Raw genomic sequence first — 20,173 nt, 5'->3', positions numbered from 1 at the left:
ATCGAACTTTAGAATTTAAGACGAAGAATGTAATATCTTTTATCGTCGAATATCTTTTATCGTCGATTTTTTATTATCAGTAATCATAAAAAAGATGTGGATTAGGGCCAAAGTAGACTTGCTTATGATTTTGTTGTTGTTAGTGTTTACATCTAGAATTACATCATTTTATACTTTTAATTAGTTATCCTTTAATATAGATTAACACTTCACTCAGAGGTCTTGAGTATACTTTGCTGCTTCTGATTTTTTTTTGTTTTGTTTCTCATTATAGCTCATAATTGAGTTGATCAAATTTATCTCTCACTTGATCATCACAACTCAACACCTAGGAACAGCTTCCTGTATGTGCATGAAAACCCCAAAACCAAGCAAACCCAGATTCTCTCAATGTTTGACAATCAAGTAACCCAAACCCATCAAAAAAAGAAGTAACCCTAACCCAATGACCTTATCCTTGTCCAAAACTACGCAAACCCAATTACACACATCTGCTAGTTCTCCACCAACTTCCAAACCTTGGCTCATAGATTCATATTGTAAGTTATTGCTTACTCTGGTGGGCCAGCAGAATCCGTTGTTGCTGTTATACCATTCCCTTCCAACGGAATAAGGAATAAAAGAACAGCTGCGAATCCATTGCTGGATTTCCATCTCCATTACCAAACTTCAAGAACAATACTGCACTTGGATATAATATGAAAGATGGTTTTGTGCCAGAGATGTCTTGAACAAACAGAAAGAAGACCAGAGAGATTAAAAAATGGAAACAACTTGTTGTATTTTGGAGAAAAGAGAGAGGATGAAGGAAGATCCCTTGCTTCCTTCTTCATAGATTCATGCAAACCGCAAAGCATATTTCCCCTTTGCTTGCTCACATGTCTCTCTGCATGAGCAAAAATGTGAGATAACCGATATCACAGCCTGTGCTGCTATTTTCATTGCAACCAAACACTTAAATATGTGAAGCCAGGAAATTCGGACGAAGAATCCGCAACAGTGGTTTTAGACAGCAATGATACTTTTATCAAGCAAAAGAGGTACCTTCGAACCCTATTACTGATGACTTATAGTTTCTTGCCCTCTCCTTTGTCAAAATTTTATTCAACTCAGGCACAATAAAACCTCTAATTTCCAGGATACGTTTAGTATATATATGCTTGGTTTCTTTCACAAAACGTTGGTTTCTGCTGCTTCTGCATATTATCAATATTGACGGAAACTCGAACAGATTGATGACCACTTTGCTAAAGTGAGATTTTCGGGTCCATAACCAAACAAGCAAGAAGGATCAAGATCACACTAAAGAAAGAAAGCCACCACCTCAACAAGCAGAATCTTTAGGTAGGTATATGCAGCTAGACTTGCAATATTGTGAAAGCTATTCTTTTATTTATGGCTTAGTTGAAAACAGAATGCTCTGTTCTGTTCTGTTTTGTTATGTGGTTGATCTATGGAACAAAGAGAACTAAAAGCATAAGAATGCTCAAGAAACTTCCACTGACTACTTTTTGTAGATAACAAGGGGCAACACTGGTTCCCAAGGCAGTGCGGGGAAAATGAGTCATTATTCTGATGCACAAGATGTCGAGTTTTCAACTGCAGTTGCAGCAGCTGCATTTGCTATTCACTCCAATGAAGAAGCTAGATTACAGTATCAAAAAGGGATGAGGGAAAGCCTTCAGATCTCAAGGACGAAGACTTTGCAGGATGCCATGGCGGGGCGGCCAAGTTCTGGTGAAGTGAATAGGCGATTATCAAACAAAGAAGCAAAGAATGCTGGTACCTGACTGCATATACTATTTTTTTCATAACAAAATTAAAATGTTTTTGAGTACTAACAGGTTATATACTTAATAGGTGAAGCTTCAATGAGAAAGCCAGTGGGGCAGGATCAAAGAACATTGGAGAGTGCTTTTCCATCTAGGTATCCAAATCGCGCATCCTCTACAAGGCCTTCAACTCCTGCAGATGGATACCAAAACCGAAGGGGAAGTTCAACAGGACATAATACTCTGGAAACTGAAGCAGATGCTTGGGAGAAAGCTCAGATTAAGAAGATCCAGAGGCGGTAAAAACCAATTTTTGGGTGGTTCTGTTATTATAATCTTTATATTAAAAAATAGTCATTGTTGAAAGCTTGCTTAAATGCTGCTTAAATTTCTAAGGAACACTTCAGTTTCTTCCTTTTGAAACGGTAAATTATCATTTTCAGGTATGAGAAAGTGAAATCTGCAATTCTTGCTTGGGAAAATGAGAAGAAGATGCAAGCAAAAATTAAGATGGAGAAGAGAAAGGTACAGTATAACAATCATTGTTTTTTAATTTAAGTTTGTGAACACCAATGACGAAGATCACCCCTCAATGAGTTGTTGAAATTACAGAGTGAATTGGAGCAGAGAAGAGCAAGCAACATGCAACATTATCAAATCAAGCAGACAAGAATTGACCAGATAGCAGGAGGAGCAAGGGCACAAATGGAAGAGAAAAGAAGAAATGAAGAGTCCAAGGTGAGAGAAAAGGTTAAAAGGATTAGATCAAAAGGCAAAGTTCCTGTTAAATGTTTCTGCTTCACTTGCTACTAGGAAGGGAATCACTTGGACTTGAGAAACTTTGTCTTGGAGCAATGAAGCTGCCAATGGATCTTCTGCTCATTAAATCTGTACATTAACTATATTATGGCTTCCTAACAGTATATCCTAACTTACTTTAATTTGTAAATGATGTATAAAGATTTCGGATCATGAAAGTTCGAAAATTGTGTTGTATATGTTTATCCAATAAAACTATAGCCAGTCAAGAAAAATATTACTACAATTTGGCCCTTTGATTTCATGAGGACTTGATACAAAAGATTCTGCAGGCACAGAGAATTGCATGCTGAGATACTTCTTTGCACTTGATGTCTCTCTAAGCAGATATTCTTAACCTAATATCAACCCTTAAGCTGATACTGCCTCGCATACGTTCAAAATTCTTATTTGTTACAACTTTGCCACTATAATATTTTAAAGTATTGAAATGGATATGAACAACTTTTCATTTGATGTCCCTCTAAGCAGACGTTGATTTGGATATTTAGATGGGACATTTTATACTTTCCTCATTTCGGAGGGGAAGGACTCAACAGCTGGGCCATTATGCTGGATGAAATTACCTTCATAACAAGATAGCTGCATCCACCAAAAATGACATTGTTTCCAACTGCTACCTCTTCCTCTAGCACCCCACCCCCTATCAGATGTACACATCTTGTCCTCATACTTTGGACAAAATAAATTATTAACCTTGCTAATCTGGTAGTTATTAACCTAAATTAGTTATGTACTTGGAAAACCTAACACGGTAATCTTGTCTGGAAAGCATTTCAACATTGGCTTCAACTAGTATATCTATGCATCAGATTTATGAAGGCATTTCCTCTAGATTGACATGGAAGATAAGTCAATGTAAAACAGGATATATTAAGCTATTATTTTGAAACATGGATGCATATACAGCCAAATTGTTTGCTGGAAGATAATGGAAAAGGAGAAATAAAGGTAACCAAAGTAGCATGAGAGGGAAGGCAATCAATTTAGACCACGAAAGTATGGTTAAGCATGACTTTAAGTGGACCTGAAGGTGTGGTTGGTTCCCACCAAAATCATCATCACAAGGCAAGGTCTAAACTCTAGCATCACTAATGTCTGCCAGTAGAGCCTATAGCTTCAGAAAATACAAGAAAAATAGGAGAAATTGTTCCTGAAGATGGAGCACAGTGGCCCCAGCTGTCAAGGTGTTGGACAAAAAACAAAGAATGGCCTCTATTTTCAAGCTAATCAATCATCTAGATAGGCTAGCTAACACTAAACTAGAAAGGACATAACACTTGTGTGTTTAGACTATCTGAGTATTACATACATATACATAATATATATATATATATATATATATATGTGTGTGTGTCACATGTGTATAAAATCGTCCAAAAGTCATACTTGGTCTCAAGTTGCAGCAAAAGATAGAGATAGATAGAGAGGGAGGGAGAGAGAGAGATTTTCAATTTCAAACCAAACTCTATCTGTCAAATTTAATGTTTTCATAACTTGCATTGCATGACATGATTTGAATCAACTAGACGTGTGGTTGTCTTGACACCATGATGTGCAGATTGCCCACTTACCAGGGCCAAGATCATTAGGGCAAACTATTTTCACAAAACCAATTTCCCAATGTGACCAACTTTTTATCATTGCTTCACAAAACTCGAACATTAGTTCAAAAATCATGATCGGGTTAGAAAATTTTGAACATTAGTTTTCGGAAAATGCATTTAACATTTGTTAATCTCTCAAAGATGACATGAAGATCCTTTGAAATATATATTGGTCCAGGGAAAGGGAAACGGTGGAGCCAAAGCATATCCGATTCCTCTCAGGCTTCTTTTGGCTACCACATGTTTTGTGTAAAATCTCCATCACAACAAATGTGAGTGTGACACCAAAAAAAGGGACCAGAAGACGATGAAATAAGAGAGACTAGTTGCTATTGTCCAAACTCAATCTCAAACTCATCCATTTTCTTCCTTTTTTTAAGAGAGATCTAGAATTATCAATGAGTGAGTGTAGACTGTAGAGTTACCAAATTGGAAGAATATTCAAAGGCACCCTCTAGACAAGAACAAGTCGAAGGAGAAGAGATAGAGAAACAGATCCTCTCACGTGCACATGCAGCAGAACCACCCCAACACCAGTCGTCCATGTCCCCTTGTAAGCACCATCCTTCTTCATATTTAACTATATGAGGTTTTCTCTTTCTTAATTTCTGCTTTTTATATGGAGTTTTGATCAACGTGCATGGTAGATAGAATATAATTAACCCAACTGTGTGTGTTTTCGTTCTCTTTGATTTTCTCCACCATGCTAGTTTTGTTTGTCTTTGTTTTTCTTTCTTGTTCAATGCCATTTACATCGTTACAAGTCACAACACTCACATGCTTCTTCAATGTTCTACAAAACCCACTTCCATTCTTCTGTGCTCTATATCAATCTTCCTTTTACTTGCACATAATTTAAAAAATGCTTGAAAAGTACAGGTCCACCTATGACGTTAGAGAGCTAAAATTGGAAAACGGCCAATTGGCCATGCATGGCCTTGGTGGGCTTCTTCCCACATCCCAAGCGAAGCACACATGGGGCAGGGCTGGTGACACACTAGAATCCGTGGTTCATCAAGCTACTCACCACAAACGTGAACCAAACTTGATCCACAATGGCCAGACACCGGCCAACATAAGCTCAATGGTTGCATCCTCCGGGCGAACATGGACTGACGAAGGAGGCCAGGTACCGTTGGCAGAGGAGTGGATGAGGAAACGTACTCTATCTGACTCCGATTACCATGGAAACAATTTCAGTGGTAGTACTACCAACATTCATGAAGAGCATGCAGATCCCAGCACTTGTGCTAGTCCTAGTCCTAGTGCTAGTGCTAAATTGTGCAGGGACAATGAAAAAACTATGACTACATGGGCTTCGTTTGAGTCTCTTCCCAGCTTGAAGAGTACCAAAAGCCCCGACGAGGATTCAGACTCTCACGGGGGATTGGTAATATATACATGTATATATACATATATATATATATATATATATATATTAATCAACTTTTATTTTAAATAATGTTACATGCATCGTATTTACATGTCACATATGTGACAAATTGTACTTTTTCATTTAACAGGAAAACCAAGATGATGGCCAAGAGACCACCAAAGATGGTGAATCAGGTCGTTCACGCTCCACAAGACCAAAGCGTGCTGCTGCTGTTCATAATCAGTCAGAGCGGGTAACAATTTAATTTTGGTCACCCCAAAAAGGAAAAGAACGCATTTTGTCAGATAATTAATCCAAAATAATTTTCTACGGTGTGATGATGTTGTAGAAACGAAGAGACCGGATAAATCAGAAGATGAAAGCCCTGCAAAGGTTGGTGCCAAATGCAAGTAAGGTGAGAAATGTTGACAAGTGCTTAGGATCATAATTTGTTTGGGAACTATTCTGTGTCATTCTTGGCAAACATTAATTTTTTTCCACTTGGTATATTAATTACAGACTGATAAGGCTTCAATGCTTGATGAGGTGATCAAATACTTGGAACAACTTCAAGCTCAAGTCCAAATGATGAGCAGTGTGAGAAATATGCCTCACATGAATATGAATATGAATATGATGATGCCTCTAGGAATGCAGCAGCAGCAGCAGCAGCATCTTCATCAAATGTCATTCTTAGCACATATGGGCATGGGTGGTAATGTTGGTCCTCTTGGGCTAGGAATGGGAATGGGAATTGGAATTATTGACATGAGCAACAATATGGCACGCATGGCTGCTCATGCTCATCATCAATCTATTCGCCTGCCGATTCCTCATCCTACTCCGGTTGTGGCGGCAGCTCCTACTTTCATTCCACCCTTTATGGTACCCCCATTGATGCCACGACACCCTCCTTCTCAAGCAAAGCCTGCCTCTGCTTGCACCAATGCTTCAGACTCTTTGCCTGATCCATATGGTGCCCTTCTAGCACAAGTATGTTTTGCACAAAAATATATGGGCTTGGGCAACACCTACTATGAAAAATGACTGCTAAATAATAGCCTAAATATGTGAGCAAATTATATATGGATATCATTAGAGAATCCCTCTGAGAAGAAGCAATGCTACCAAAGTTAATTTTCAAAAAATTGAAATGACCCCTTTCACCAAAGTTAATTTTCAAAAAATTGAAATGACCCCTTTCACCAAAGTTAATTTGTCTCGTTAAAAGATGGCAGGAAGTTCTTTTTATTTTTTTTTGGGTGAGTTTCTTTGAGCTAACTTAATATCAATTGATTTGCAGCAATCAATGAATATGGACCTGTTCAATAGGATGGCAGCACTATATCACCAACAAGTCAATCACACAACAGCGGCAACTAGCAGCCCATCACAGTCAAACCATGTGCAAGGGAACTAATTAGCCCAACTTAGAAGACGAATATTGGGAGCACAAGAAGTTCAAAAAGAAAAACTTCAAATATTGCCTGCCTGGCCTAGTTGATGGTGAAATGTGACTTTTATCATTATCTATATTAATTACTAAGCTATGCCCTCAAGACATCAATCTAATAAAATGTACGTGCCATTTCTGATGTGAGTTTTGAACCATAGCAATTAATTTGATCTCAAGTTATCAATGTACTTATATAATGGTGCCTCATCAATTCAAATTGCCATGGTAATAGCAAAATTAATCTCAATATGACAATAGAAAATTATAAAACGATAATACACAGCTCTTTCAGCAAACCTGTAGGTAGCAATAAACACAAGAAAAATGTTTCATATTCTCAGAGAGCCTTCTCACCTTGATTCAGTTTCTCTTCATCACAAATTCCTGTGACTTCAATCCCATGTGACCTCCAAAACTAGTGTTCTTGTTTTTCTTTTCACTCTTTTTCTATAAATATTTTCAAATATGTACAGAATAGCTATATGTATTTTGTAAATCAGCATGCATCTTCCACTGTCGAGGGTCTGGCATCCTGAAGAGAGATCACAGTCTCAAAAGCACCAACCAAGGCCTTGACTTTACTCTTCCTGGATTCGACAAGCCTACTGGCAGTCTCTTTAATCACATTATTGAACAATTTCTGGACATCCTTCCTTCCTTTCACATCTTGGTGTCTCAACACAACTTTCTCAGGACTAGTGTCAGTACCATTCAACATGCCAGCACGACCATATTTTCTCCTGAAGCTCTTCCTTCGGGAACCTTCCAAATCTCGTTCGTGGTTTTTCATAACAACTTTCTCACGTTTGATTTTAGCACCATTTGACTGACTGTCATCAACCTCCTTCCTCCCAGTGCTTCCCTTTTCAGTACCAGCATCATTTGACTCACTGTCATCAACGTCCTTCCGCCCAATGCTTCCCCTTTTGATACCAGCACCATTGGACTGACTATCATCAACTTCCTCCCTACCAATGGTTCCCCTTCTGATAGCAGTGCCATTTGACTGATTGTCATCAGCTTCCTTCCTCCCATTGATTTCCCCTTTGATACCACTTCTTCTGTTTTGGGTGTCCCTCGCCAATCTGACTCTCCTGAATTTGAGTCTCCTTGGAGTATTGTTCTCAGGCTGGAGGTCAACCACCCTTCCTCTCCTGAATTTTAGCTTTCGGGCTAGGCTGTTTTTACTGTCAGAGCTAAGTACTCCAGACCTTCGAGGCCTAGTCTTGCGCTCCGCCTTTAAATTTACTATTTGATTATCAGTATTCATTGTATTGTGTTGAGAGGTGGCACCACTTTCTTTTTTATGAGTGGACTGAGATGGGGAGATGGGCATGGATGATGATGCGGGTGACGAAGAAGATAAAGATGCTAGAGTACTACGTCTCAACCCTTTGTTATCGGGGCATAGAGGAGCAGGTGAACGGCCATAACCTCCATTTGCAGTACGTTTCAGTTTTGTCTTCTCAGAGGATGGAGGTGATTGAATGCTACCAATTCCCTTCCTTGCTTGCTTCAAGCTTTTGACTTTCAAGGGTGTGGGTGATAATAACTTAGGAGCATTAATGCCATTTGGTGTTAGTTCCACAGTACTATTCTCAGTATTTGATTCAATAACGTACTGAATCTTTTCTGGCATGTCCTTATTGCATGATCCCTCAGGCTCAACTTCTCTGGGATTGTTTTGATCTTTCAGATGAGACGACCCTTTGACTTTCTCACAGCTTCCAGTATTCACATTGGAGACTCTCTTGACCGGGTGCATGGAAGTCAAAGAAACAGTTTCAGGCCCCAACATCTTTTTCTCAACCAATACAGAAGTCCTCAGGGTTCTGCTGCTGATTTTTCTATTTCCTCTGCTGCTTGAACCTTCTAGTATTTCCTTGACTTTTCTGCTTCCACTCTTTCCTTCATTATGTGAACCTTTTCCTGGGAGAGAAGATGGCTCTAGTTGCTCAGGCTTCACCCTTGAAAGGGAACCTTCCATACAAGCATCAATTTCCTTAATGTTGGTTGAAACTTTTTTCGAAGAAACTTTTTCTTTCTTTTTCAATGGTAAAACTCTTTTTTCCGTGACAACAGAATGATCAAGTTTCAGGGTTTCTGCATCTGGAGAAGGCTTACGACTGATTGTGGATATGCCCTTCGAATTACTCAGGTTTAGTACTGATCCTGGGAGAGAAGATGGTTCTAATTGCTCAGCCTTCAACTTCGAATCTATGGAATCTTCTGAAGAAACTTCTATATCATTAAAGGAAGATGAAACTCTTTTCTCTGCGACAACAGATGTCTGGATCTCCGAATCTGGAGATGACTTAGGATTGATTGTCGCTATCCCCTCCAAATTGTTCAGGCTTAGGACAGATCCTTGGAGAGAAGATGGCTCTAATTGATCGGCCTTCACCTTCGAATCAACCAAATTTTCTGTACAAACATCTATTTCCTTGGGAGACGAAACTTTCTTTGAAGAAATAATTTCTTTCTTTGTCAATGATAAAACTTTTTTCTCTGTGACAACAGAATTATTAAGTTTCCGGGTTCCAGAATCTGGATAAGACTTACGAGCAGTTGTGGATATCACCTTTTTCTCTGTGACAACTGAATAGTCAAGTTTCTGAGTGTCGGAATCTAGAGAAGGCTTTGGACTGGTTGTGGGCATCTTTTTCCTCTCTGTGTCTACTGAATTAGTTGCTTTGAGATTCTGGCCTGCACTTCCAGTTGCTGTATCCAATTTTGGCATTGCACTGGGTGCATTTTCTTGAGAAGGATTTCTCACTCCATATTTGCAATAATCATGGCAGGAACCCGTTCGAGCTCTGAGATAACGGGATTGAATCTTTACACCAATGTTCAGACGATTTTTTCTAATATTATCACCATTGGGCTCTGTTTCCAGTGGGATCACTAAGAGGTAGTTCCTTCTGATATCACCACCTTCGGGCTCCATTTCCTGCGAGATCACTGGGAAAGAGTTCCTTCTGATACCACTGCCATTGGGTTCAATTTCCTGTGGGATCACTACAACAGAGCTCCTGCTAGCATCACTACAATTAAATTCCATTCCCTGTGGGATCATGGAGATAGAATTCCTGATGATAACATCAGGAGGATCTACACTCTCGATAGAGTTCATTCTGACATCACCACCCTTGGTCTCCATTTCCTGTGGGATCGCTGGGATATAGTTCAGTTTGATATCACTGCCACTGGGTTTTATTTCCTGTGGGATCCCTGCAATAGAGTTCCTATCATCACCATTGGATTCCATTTCCTGTGGGGTCACTGGGATAGAGTTCCTTTTTATATCAGGAGGAGGATCTACTTTCCCGATGGAGCTCCTTCTAATATCACCACCACCATTGGCTTCTATTTCCTGTGGAATCACTAGGTTAGAGTCCCCTCTGACATTACCATCCTTGGGCTCCATTTCCTGTGGGATCTCTGGGATAGAACTCCTTCTGATATCACCGACATTGGAATTTGTTTCCTGAGGGATCACTGAGATAGAGTTCCTTCTGACATCACCATCATTGGGCTCCAGTTCCTGTGGGATTACTGGGATAGAGTTCCTTCTTGCCTTGTCACCTTTGAGGTCTAGGTCTTGTAAGATCACTGGGATACCAACGTTCTCTACTTCCATTATGAAGATGACAGAGCAAACGCACAACCCTGTAGAAAATTAAGATTTCCCCACAAAGAGAGAGTGAGAGATTACGCAAAAGCAACACTCACTTCCTAAATGAAATTTTTATCCCTTATTTTTATATGTTTCAAGTAAAAGAACAAAATGAAGCAAAGTGCTCACCAAGAATCTGATGCAACTGTAATGTAGTGAAAATCTTGAGGCCTCAAAACTTCACAAGGCTGTTATGCTGCATTCAACATGAATGAAAACATTCACTCACAATAGTTCCAGAAAAAAATAATGACGATTTTATATTACATCATGAACAGAAAAATGAAAGCTAGCTAAAACTGAAGATCGCATTGTTATTGAACGAAATGATCACCAGTTTTGGAAATGTACATTTAACCCTATACATCTAAAAGTAAATGATGGGCCTTTTAACATTTACTGGACCTATTCCTTTCTTTCTTTCCCCCATCTTGGATTAGGGCTTTATCCTTTTTAGCACACATAAGAACTTGTCACTGCAACTTCACCTAAGAATTTGTCAAACATAAGTCAATTAAGCATTCAACCTCGTAATTCAGATGGTATTCCCTTCAGATACCATGCATCAACTTGTAGCATTTGCAATGCCACAAGTGCACACAAACTCTATGTATGTAAAACACTAGCTGCTACTTGCTAGGGTCAAAGCAGCAGGCATGCACAAGTGCACACAAACTCTCATGCATGTATAAGAAGATTAATTCCACTTTCAAGGCTCAAAAAACTTTACACAACTTTATGCGAACATTTTGAAAAATCTTAAATCAACCTATCGATTGGAAAACAAAACAAACGCACCATCTGACAGCTAAAACAGGAGAAAGGTCGACATACCATGATAGGTCTCCTCCAAGAATTAGTCTCAGTTATTGAGTTCTTTGTTCAAAACCTGACAGATCATACAAAAGGTATAATCATTATAGATGCAAAAACACCTACGTTCTGCACTTACAAACACCAATAACAAAACAAGACAATGTATCGCCAAAATCAGCAAACTATCAAAATCGTAAACTTGCAATTCCCTCAATCAACAATTGAGAAAAAATTATCCGCTTACACGTCCAAATAGCCTAAGAGAATCCTCTAAAATCTTTGTTTACCCATCAGAATGGTAAAGAGCAACCAATTTGAAATTTGATTGTCAAGGATGGAAAAAAAAAAAAAAAAAAAAAAGGAAAAGAGAACAAATTTCTCATCATCTATCATGCGTCTTAAGGATCAACCCATTAGCAAGCTGCCAAGGAAATGCTCATTTTGGCAAAACGGAGACTAGCCCATTTGCAGTTTTCACACAAAATATTCATTTTACACAAAAACAAATAGAAAGATCCTTCTTTCACATTAACCTTGGAATTATAACCATAAAATAGACAAACCCCATTTGCAATTCATCAAGAAAAAGCTCATTCTGAGCAGAAACAAAATCCAAAACACTGAAAAGAGCATCAAGATCATACCTTTTTCTTGTGTCTCTTCCTACCCTTCCCATCAAGGTAGCATGAGAACTTGAGAAGAGAAGACCCCAGAAGGGGCTGTGTGAAATTGGTTGCCTTAGAAAGAGTGGTGATTTTTTCGTAATTGCAATTGACTGGCTCTTCGAGGATGAGAATGCGCGTTTGTTTTTGTTGCAACCAAAATAAACTCTTCCCAAAATGAACGAAACAAAGTTGAAAAAAATAAATTTTGAAAAATAAAAAAGTAAATAAATAAAATAAAATAAAAAACATCTTTTGCCTTTTGCCTTTTGTTGGCGGGTGGCCTTTCTTTTGGTGGGAAGATCGGAAGTGGAGGAGAGAGAAACTTCTAGAAAGAGAAAATCATGGAAAGTGAGGGCGGCTCCCATCCCTAATAAGGAACGTTCTTTTTCCAGAAACACTTTATCCGCCAGGGGTGATGATTAGGTGACCTGACTGTGAGTCTGCGTTTGACGACAAACACGCGCGAGCGACCATAATTCTCTCCTATTTTTAGTTTTTTTCTTCTTCTTCATTAACTGTTTTTCTTTTCTTACCGATAAAATTAAATATAATTTTATTTCGATTATTTTTCTAAAAAATAGTTTTCATCCACCAACCAATTATATTTATTGGTGGGTTTGGTAAACTAATTATGAAGAACAATATAACTTAAAACTTTGGTGCAATAATCCTCTGTCTGTCTGTCAATCAAGTGCTAACATCAGGAACAAATAATAATTAAGGTCGACTATGAAATTTGATCTGCATAAAACCATGGAGAATGACCCTCCAACTAGTCATAATTAGGGTCCTTTAAAGAAGCATGAATCAACTTTTAAAATGCCTATTGGATTTGATCGTCTCTTACAAGTACTGGTGGTACTAAGATGGTTAGCTTTTTTAAATAATAAATAAATACAATTTTGTAAAAATAAAAATACTTGAGGCTTGAGGCTTGAGGCTTGAGCAAATATTTGGGTATAAAGAGGCCCAAAAATGTAGCATTAGAGTTTTAAAATGTACATAGTTTAGGCCTTTTGTAAAATCTAGGCTCAATTGAATCCTTTTTTGGGTTTACTAACATAATTTGGTCCAAATCAAATACACAAATACCTTGGAGGCAATTCCAAGCCCAAGCCTGCCTTGGTTTTGGACCAAAAGAAGAAAAAGCCTGCCTTGGTGGATGAGTAAACTTTACAAGGTAAATGTCGTAAAGGCTACAATGTCAATCGGGGGTACCGTATGGGGTGAGAGGTTCAATCCAACCATTAAACTTTAACATTTTTAACTTATACATAGTTAGATTGGATCCCTCACTTAATTCCCTCACCCATATCCCCTCATTGTAGCTTGTAGCAGCTCTAGATAAATGTTGTTGTAGTTATAATATAAACATTGAGAAGAAGACTCCTAGCAATTGAGATCACCAGATTTTTTTAACAGAGTCTAGTAAAAGCAATTTCAACATAAAGTTACATATATTATATGATGACAAAAACTATAAGTGAAAATGATTTTAGCAAGGTCATGAAAGAAAGTTAAAAAAATGAATAACCTACTTTACCTTACTTTCAAGCTCCAAGTTTGCTTCCTTCTAAGTTTTTGCTCCATCATTCAAGTGTAGGTAAATATCTCAGCCAATACCAATACATACATATATATATATTATTACAATTACAGACTGTCCAAAATTGTAGGTGTAGAATACTTTGGCAGTCAGTAAATTACTGGTAAACATGCATGAATTTGAAAGCAATCTTATACCCCCTAAATGCATATGATTCAAGGGCTTGTCCTGTCTTCATGTTAAAGGTTTGGTTAGATTACAGAACCCAGCTAAAAGCAATCTTATTTGAATGGCCCACCAAATAGTCAAAAGAACTCAATACATGCTTTCTATCATTGACTGTGTTTAACTCTGATTTTCTTATTAGTTTCATAACCAAGGCATTGCTATAATTAGTGCTTAGCTTAAGCCCCTCCTAATTATCAAAAAAACCAAATTAAAAAGACTCACCTAAAGTAATTTAATACCACTTATAGGGATTTTAGCTATGCCATCAATGTAATTTACCTTGCAAGTTTTCCATCTCCATACAACAAACCTTCCATATGGCATGATAACAAAGTGACAAGACAGGCCAATCATTTACTTACTAGATTAGCTAGGATATATAAATATAATTAATTTACTTGTACTTGCATGCTTAGATTACACACTAACAAAAGATTTTTTTTGACAAAATTATGAATCCATCTCTCCCAAAGTGATAAATGTTAATCTTTATCAGTGCATGTGTCAGATCCTTTTTTCTAATAGAAGCAAAAGTATTTTTTTTGGAGAAGAAAGGAATTAAAGGGAGGGCTATGATCACTTTCACTTCACGACCACAGTTGCAAGTCAAATGAAAAAAAAAAGGAAATTGTGTTGAATAAACATGTTCACTGTTTCATGATTGTTCATGTTCCCTTGGCTTCAAGAAGGGGCATTCTTCTATTGTGGGGACTCAGACTCAGACTAGGCTAGCTACTTTTCTCTAATTATACCCTTTTTCTAAAAGGAAAAAAGATTGATATCAAACGAATAGTTTCCATAAGTACACCCGGATTCGATTCACGTAGGAGATAATCTTAAGGCAACCCAATTTAATACTTCCCCCTCCCCCTCCCTAGCGAATGATTAAAAAAAGAAGAAGAAAGGAATAGTTTCCATAAACCAACAAAAGAAAAATAATGGTGATATGTTTGATGCCAGAACCAGAGAAAATATCAGCAGAAAATCCAAACTACATGATAAGTTTATCACCAAACTTAATGGCCATCAAGGTCCTTCTGTTCTGCCATTTTCATGTAAGAGAGTGTGGGTATATTGGCATTCAAACACCATTGAAAGCAAAGATATTTTGATATAATTAGGCACATAGTTTAAGTTATTCTTTTCATGGAAGGTTAAGGACTGAATTGAACTTACCTGCATGAGCCTGCATCCCAAAGACTTTAATTGGCTCGAGAATGTTTAGTTGGGACAAGATCATGATGAGAATATGTAATTAGGTGGAACTGTTGAAGATGGATCACAAATAACAAAAGATGACATTGAAAATTTTCATGCAAGTTAACTTTTTTTTAGTTAAAAGTAGACAAATCCTTGGCATTGATTTTAATCTGTCACGTGTGGTCTCCCAGCTAGCAAACCATCTCTATCTCCCAACATTATTATGAATTTCCCATCTGTTTGCGTGAACAAAATTCAGCTATAAAAAGCCAATCAGCAACAACAAATTTCCCACACCACCACCCTGTGATCTGACCAACCCTTTACTCAAAATTTAAAGCCAAAACCATAACCATGGTTTCTGAGACTTACCAATCCAAAAAAGTTTGTGTAATTGGAGCTGGACCCTCAGGGCTTGTAGCTGCAAGGGAGTTGAGGAAAGAAGGTCACAGAGCGGTGGTTCTGGAACAAAACCATGATGTAGGAGGGCAATGGCTGTATGACCCTAATGTGGAGGGAGAGGACCCCTTAGGAAGGACACCTTCTCTAAAAGTGCATAGCAGTCTTTACACCTCTTTAAGGCTCATATCTCCCAGAGAGATCATGGGCTTCACTGACTTTCCATTCTCAGTGAAGAAGGGTAGGGACATGAGAAGGTTTCCTGGCCATAGGGAACTTCTTTTGTATCTTAAGGATTTCTGTGACTGGTTTGGATTAAGGGATTTGATAAGGTTCAATACTAGGGTGGCATATGTGGGGATGTTGGATTATTATGGTACTAGTACTGATGATGTAGTTGGCTGCGAAGATTTGAAATGGGTTGTTAGGAGTGTAGAGAAGAAGACTCAGATTGTCATGGAAGAGGTGTTTGATGCTGTGATTGTGGCCACTGGCCATTACTCTCAGCCAAGGTTGCCTTCCATTAAAGGTACTTTCATCAATTTCTTTAGTTTCATGCTAGCTCATGTGAATAACTTTAACATTCTTAATCATATTATATATGGTTTTAATCTCTCTGTTTCCATTTTCTTTTTTCCTTTTGCAATTGTGGTTTTCATTTGGTCATATTTAGGAATGGATGCATGGAAGAGGAAGCAAATGCATAGTCACATCTACCGGGTTCCTGAGCCGTTTGCCGATGAGGTAAGGCAATAGATTAGATCTAATTAGTTCTCTGCTGCAATGGATCAACAAAATTTTCAAGCTTTTAAAAGATGAAGTGATATATTTTCCTCTGCTTGCAGGTTGTGGTGGTGGTTGGAACTTCACTAAGTGGACAAGATATATCAATGGAACTAGTGGAAGTGGCAAGGGCAGTCTACCTCAGTGGAAAATCTCTTGACATATCTGAGGGCTTGTCCAAAGTCATTTCCAAGCATGAGAACTTGCACCTTCGTCCGCAGGTTCAAACAAATATGAAATTGCCTCTTGCCTCACCTTTCAAAGCAGGGCCCATTGCAATCCCATTAGTTTCATTTAAGCATGCTCTTTTTTCTGCATTCTGTTTATAAGCAACAAAACTCTGTTTCGTTTTAAGCAATCCCATCATTTTTTCTTTCATGTGCAAGCAAATGTTGTTAACAAACATTTAAATGCAACATTCTGCTGCAGATAGACTGCCTTCAAGAAGATGGGAAGGTATTATTTGTGGATGGTTCTTGGGTCATTGCAGACACCATCATGTACTGCACTGGGTAAATTTTGAAACCCAATTTGACCTTATAATATGCTGGTGGATCTACTTGCTTTTGAAAAGTGATTGGTGTTACTATGGACTTTGACTGGGAGATTTTCTATGGGTCCCTACATTCAAATTATGGACCCCACAGCTTGTTGCAATATAATTAATTAATTGGTCCAAGCGGGCTGTGCGCAGGTATTCATACACATTCCCCTTTCTTGACACCAAAGGAATAGTAGCTGTGGATGATGACAGAGTGGGCCCTTTGTATGAGCACACCTTCCCTCCATCACTTGCTCCCTCTTTATCTTTTATAGGCATTCCTAGAAAGGTAATTTAATAAATCTTTGTTCTACATATCTAGCCTTCATTTTCATCATTCTTTATGTGAGATTAGTACATGATATTTTTGGCTAATTAGTCCATAATCTGATACAGATCATAGGGTTCCCTTTCTTTGAGTCACAAGCAAAATGGATAGCTCAACTACTCTCTGGGAAAAGAACATTGCCATCAAGGGATGACATGATGCAGTCCATTAAGGAACTCTATCACTCAAGGGATGTTGCTGGCATTCCAAAGCATAATACCCATGATATCGCAGAATTCGAGGTAAAAACAAAAAATTAGTACCACATTTACCAACCACGTACTCGTAAAGGTAGTGAGATGCGTTAAATTTATGTATATACTTGAATGAGCTGGTGAGGCTGTCAAGCCATTGATGTGTGGTGTGGCCACACATATTGTAGCTTGCATTCTAAGCTCTCTCTCCCTTTTGTTTTGCTTCTTGTTGCAGTATTGTGATAGATATGGAGATCATATTGGGTTCCCACATTTAGAAGAGTGGAGGAAAGAGCTTTGCCTTTCGGCCCTGAGAAATGCTGACACCGACTTAGAAACATATAGGGATTCGTGGGATGATCATGAGCTGCTTCAAGAGGCTCTTCAAAGTCCACATTTCACTCAACATGGGGCTCAAGATTTTCCTCTGTAAACCTGAATTATATTATTATTATTTGCTTGGACCACGAACTTTAAGTATACCTATTATAAAAGTATTTGTTATTGTTGAGAGAGAAAGTTCTTTTATTTTTATCTTCATTTTGTTTTTCTGTGGTACTTTTGGCGGAATGAAGGGGTATTCACCATTATTAGATTTACAGAAATGGTAGAAGACAATAGACTCTAAAACATTTGTTTTTGTACAAAGTCAGGCAAGGTCAACAATTTACAAGGTCTGGCCGGCAAAAACAAGTTGTTGACCTATAAACGACAGGTCGCCTTGTAATATGCTTTTGTTAACTGAAATGAGTTTTGGAAACGGCTACAGTTTGTACTGAATAAGCTCTTAGCATGACCACATTTTGTTCAGTTATGTTGTTTCACTCAGTAATATTACCTAGTACTTAATGTTTTTCACTAGTCTCTGAAAACTTGTATGAGGTTTATTTGTGTTCTTCACAGTGCTTACAACAGTACTGTAAGAAGTGCCATCAGAGCTTTCAAAAATAAATTTTCAATTCTGCAAATGAGGGAGACTCAGTGCATGTGTACATCATTCATGGCTTCTTTCTTAACCACCCAAATATAGAGATATATATATACCCACCACATGTATGAATTATGAAGGTCTGGAGAACATTTACAATCTATTGATTCACAAAAACCTCAACAAAAGAGTTTTCAAACAGATTCTTCATCATGGCTCTTCCTATACTTGGCTTAAAATAAGACGAGGCTTGCTAACTGGAAATCTCTGCCCTCTTCGCCGCCTAGTTACCTCTCCCCAAGCTATTAGTCTTCTCTCCTCTTTTCCAAATTGACTTTTGCTGCCAATTTGCTTCAACAATGATTCCAAAGTATTCTCAGTTACAGTGGAAGTAGAAATGCTGGACCTTCTCCTCCCCCTTGCCAATCCAAGTTTAGCTGCATATCTAGCCGAACCTGTTTCCAAACGATCACCGGAAGACTCAACTAGCCCTCCTAGTGTCTGAAGATCCTCAGTCACCTCATACCTTGACAAAGAGGCAAGACTTGGGAGAATTTCACTCTGGAAGTCCTTCCGCTGCCCCTCCTTTTCCGGCCCTTCCTTGGCTGATTTGGTGATGAAGTGGTACCTGTCTCTTCATCCTTGTGGCTATTACTTCTACAGCGGCACTCTTCCACCTTTGTCTCAGTCAAATTCAATGTCATGACCTCAAAGTAGTCCATTCCATCAGGTAGAAGATCTTCACTCATAACTACTCCAGCCTTGTTCTCTGGACCACCTACAACTGCAGAAGCTATCCCAGCAAACCAATGTAGGGAGTCACATGAAGTTTTAAGCAGCTTGTTTGTGGTTCGTGCAATACAAGTATGAAGCCCAGATGATGAAATGGACGCTAAAGATTCTGCTGCAGTCCTGATTAGTTCCTCTTCCAGATCCACTTTCTGTCCTGAGTCTCCTGACGATGGAAAAGGTCTCTCGATTTGATTTTCATCAGATTCTCTTGTTGGCACAAAACACTCCTTGTTTTCCAGATCTTCCTGTTCTAACAACAGAAAAGGTGTCTCAACTTGATTTTGATCAGATTCTCCTCTTGGTGGAGAACACTCCTTGTTTTCTGGACTAGCAGGTGCCTCCAAAACAATTTCGGTTGAAAGAGAGGAAATTGGTGAAAACCCATCACCATTTATGGATGAGTTCAGGTCAACTTGTAATCCAAAACCTACATCTTTCTTATCAAATTCATTCTCTACTACATGTTCTGTTAGTTCTATTTCTGTGTCGAGCACTGAATCACAAGCCAAGTTTAAATCAAGTACCACATATTTTTCTCTTTTCCTTTTCTCTTCAGGTGGGTTCAGATTGGCATTAGAGGGGGAGCCATGCGAACAGCCATCACAAGAAATGTTAAGCTTCCCACAACTAGCAGCAGAACCAAAAATCCTTTCACTTGAGTGGTCACTTGCCTTCGCCGGGTTTGAATCTTCACGTCCTTTATCGGTTTTGCTACTATAAACAAGCTTTGGCCTGTGCCATTGCAACTGCTCATTATAATATTCAAGCTTTCTGATCCAGTTGTTGCTTGGAAACTCTGGGAAACTGCCACATCCAGAGGACAGCTAAGAGGCATGAAATTCAAGTTTATATCCTTTGGGGACTTAACATTTCCAGAATCCTGCCTGTATTTTGTAATGCCATGGTGTTCACTCACTAAATTGTCATTCACCCTGATCAGATTATCAAAACTGATGGGTGGTGGTGGGTGAGCCTCTAAATGCTTGGATTCCATCTGGGAGCCATTGCTAAAGCTACTATCAAGGAAGAAGGCACTACCATGTTTTTG

General features: G+C 38.5%; 4 protein-coding genes and 1 pseudogene across 7 annotated transcripts; 3 read left to right on the top strand and 2 right to left on the bottom strand.

Moving 5' to 3' along the window:
• Positions 1–733: 733 nt before the first annotated feature.
• Positions 734–2,835, top strand: LOC103338456 (uncharacterized). Of its 2 annotated transcripts, none has more exons than XM_008241660.3 (6): positions 734–1,040; positions 1,232–1,344; positions 1,518–1,782; positions 1,861–2,071; positions 2,216–2,297; positions 2,385–2,835. In XM_008241660.3, the coding sequence occupies exons 3-6, from the start codon at positions 1,560–1,562 to the stop codon at positions 2,583–2,585; spliced, it is 717 nt and encodes a 238-aa protein (XP_008239882.2). In that variant the 5' UTR covers positions 734–1,040; positions 1,232–1,344; positions 1,518–1,559; the 3' UTR covers positions 2,586–2,835. The 2 variants fall into 2 exon arrangements, with proteins under 2 accessions (XP_008239882.2, XP_088897626.1); XM_089041500.1 differs by having other exon boundaries at positions 1,139–1,344.
• A 2,210-nt stretch (positions 2,836–5,045) lies between these two features.
• LOC148915421 (transcription factor PIF7-like) lies at positions 5,046–7,168 on the top strand. The gene is made up of 5 exons (XM_089041452.1): positions 5,046–5,588; positions 5,722–5,826; positions 5,923–5,988; positions 6,093–6,566; positions 6,877–7,168. The coding sequence occupies exons 1-5, from the start codon at positions 5,061–5,063 to the stop codon at positions 6,991–6,993; spliced, it is 1,290 nt and encodes a 429-aa protein (XP_088897578.1). The 5' UTR covers positions 5,046–5,060; the 3' UTR covers positions 6,994–7,168.
• Positions 7,169–7,255: 87 nt separating this feature from the next.
• On the bottom strand, positions 7,256–12,715 carry LOC103338542 (uncharacterized). 3 transcript variants are annotated; one of them, XM_089041450.1, is made up of 4 exons: positions 12,166–12,715; positions 11,540–11,594; positions 10,835–10,901; positions 7,256–10,698 (listed from the first exon to the last, which is right to left on the bottom strand). In XM_089041450.1, exon 4 carries the CDS (start codon positions 10,667–10,669, stop codon positions 7,526–7,528), a length of 3,144 nt encoding a protein of 1,047 aa, XP_088897576.1. In that variant the 5' UTR covers positions 10,670–10,698; positions 10,835–10,901; positions 11,540–11,594; positions 12,166–12,715; the 3' UTR covers positions 7,256–7,525. The 3 variants fall into 3 exon arrangements, 2 of the variants coding, with proteins under 2 accessions (XP_088897576.1, XP_088897577.1); XM_089041451.1 differs by lacking the exon at positions 10,835–10,901 and having other exon boundaries at positions 12,166–12,320; XR_016122001.1 differs by lacking the exons at positions 7,256–10,698; positions 10,835–10,901 and adding an exon at positions 10,908–11,193 and having other exon boundaries at positions 12,166–12,553.
• Positions 12,716–15,436: 2,721 nt separating this feature from the next.
• On the top strand, positions 15,437–17,918 carry LOC148915420 (flavin-containing monooxygenase FMO GS-OX-like 9). Its single transcript, XM_089041528.1, has 7 exons — positions 15,437–16,088; positions 16,233–16,303; positions 16,405–16,563; positions 16,772–16,854; positions 17,037–17,172; positions 17,280–17,453; positions 17,641–17,918. The coding sequence occupies exons 1-7, from the start codon at positions 15,515–15,517 to the stop codon at positions 17,836–17,838; spliced, it is 1,395 nt and encodes a 464-aa protein (XP_088897654.1). The 5' UTR covers positions 15,437–15,514; the 3' UTR covers positions 17,839–17,918.
• A 492-nt stretch (positions 17,919–18,410) lies between these two features.
• On the bottom strand, positions 18,411–20,165 carry LOC148915419 (uncharacterized; annotated as a pseudogene).
• Between the last annotated feature and the right edge of the window lie 8 nt (positions 20,166–20,173).

Source organism: Prunus mume, linkage group LG7 (genome assembly GCF_029339155.1).
Source record: "Prunus mume cultivar Tortuosa linkage group LG7, ASM2933915v1, whole genome shotgun sequence".
Lineage (NCBI taxonomy): Eukaryota > Viridiplantae > Streptophyta > Magnoliopsida > Rosales > Rosaceae > Prunus > Prunus mume.
Note: the sequence above shows the minus strand (reverse complement) of the source record. Positions and strands in the feature narration are given on the sequence as shown.